The 1,017-nt window shown below is 44.7% G+C and overlaps 1 protein-coding gene across 1 annotated transcript; it reads right to left on the bottom strand.

Moving 5' to 3' along the window:
• Positions 1-301: 301 nt before the first annotated feature.
• On the bottom strand, positions 302-763 carry Tsp_13550 (putative integrase core domain protein). Its single transcript, XM_003368190.1, has one exon. The coding sequence runs from the start codon at positions 761-763 to the stop codon at positions 302-304; it is 462 nt and encodes a 153-aa protein (XP_003368238.1).
• Positions 764-1,017: the final 254 nt, after the last annotated feature.

The raw sequence follows: 1,017 nt of genomic DNA, 5'->3' as shown, positions 1-1,017 counted from the left end.
CTGAACAAACCATGTCACCTGTCCTTGTTGCCCGACTATTACTCCTTCCCGCCACAATTTTCGATCACGCGTGTAGTCGTGAACCATGAACTGTATCACTGATCTTGAATTGACGATCTTCACGGTTTCCTGAAGAGTTCTCCATTTTCCTCTTCTGTTCCTCCAGATTCTCAATTCTCCTTGGAAACATGAGATCAAATACAGTTCTTATTCGTCTTTTCAGAAACATCTCAGACGGCGTTAACTTTGTACTCGGATGTGGTGTAACACGAAAAGTCATCAAAAATTCGCGCAGTCGATTCTATTGCGGGCGACGATCATTTGTCGATTTTTTCAATGCTCGATTGAAGGTGTCAATGAATCTTTCCACTTGACCATTCGACTGTGCATGGTACGGCGCTGATGTCACATGACGAATTCCATTTTCTCCACAAAAAATTGTGAACTCAGTAGCCGTAAACTGCGTTCCGTTATCTGAAACGAGGACTTCTGGGAACCCAAACCGCGTGAAAACCGTCTTCAATGATTCGATGGTCTGCTCTGTTGTAATATGTGGCATGTGCAGCACTTCTGGCCACTTTGAATGAGCATCCACCACAATCATGAACATTTTTCCGTTTACAGGTCCCGCGAAATCAACATGAATCCTTTTCCATGGCCTGTCAGCTACTTCCCATGGCTTAACTGCCACCTTTGCTGGATTCTTTTGTGCAGTAGCGCATCCTTCGCAACTCTCCGTTTTCATTTCAATGTCCTTGTTCATCGCTGGCTACCAACAAAATTGCCTTGCCATTGATACCATCCGCTCTCTGCCTGGATGTGTTTCATGCAGTTTCATCAGCACTCTTGATCGCAATTTCATCAGGATTACCGTCCTTATTCCCCATAACAGGCATCCATATGATACGCTCAGTTCGGTGCGTTTAATGAAATAACTGCGCAGCTCTTTCCCCTAGGGCATTTTCTCAGGCCAGCCCCGATATAACCAAATTGTTTTCACTTGCCTTAAAGTAGCAC

This window comes from Trichinella spiralis (assembly GCF_000181795.1).
Source record: "Trichinella spiralis strain ISS 195 chromosome Unknown Scfld2913, whole genome shotgun sequence".
NCBI classification, from domain to species: domain Eukaryota; kingdom Metazoa; phylum Nematoda; class Enoplea; order Trichinellida; family Trichinellidae; genus Trichinella; species Trichinella spiralis.
The sequence above is the reverse complement of the archived record's forward strand: the minus strand, read 5'-3'. Positions and strand labels throughout refer to the sequence as shown.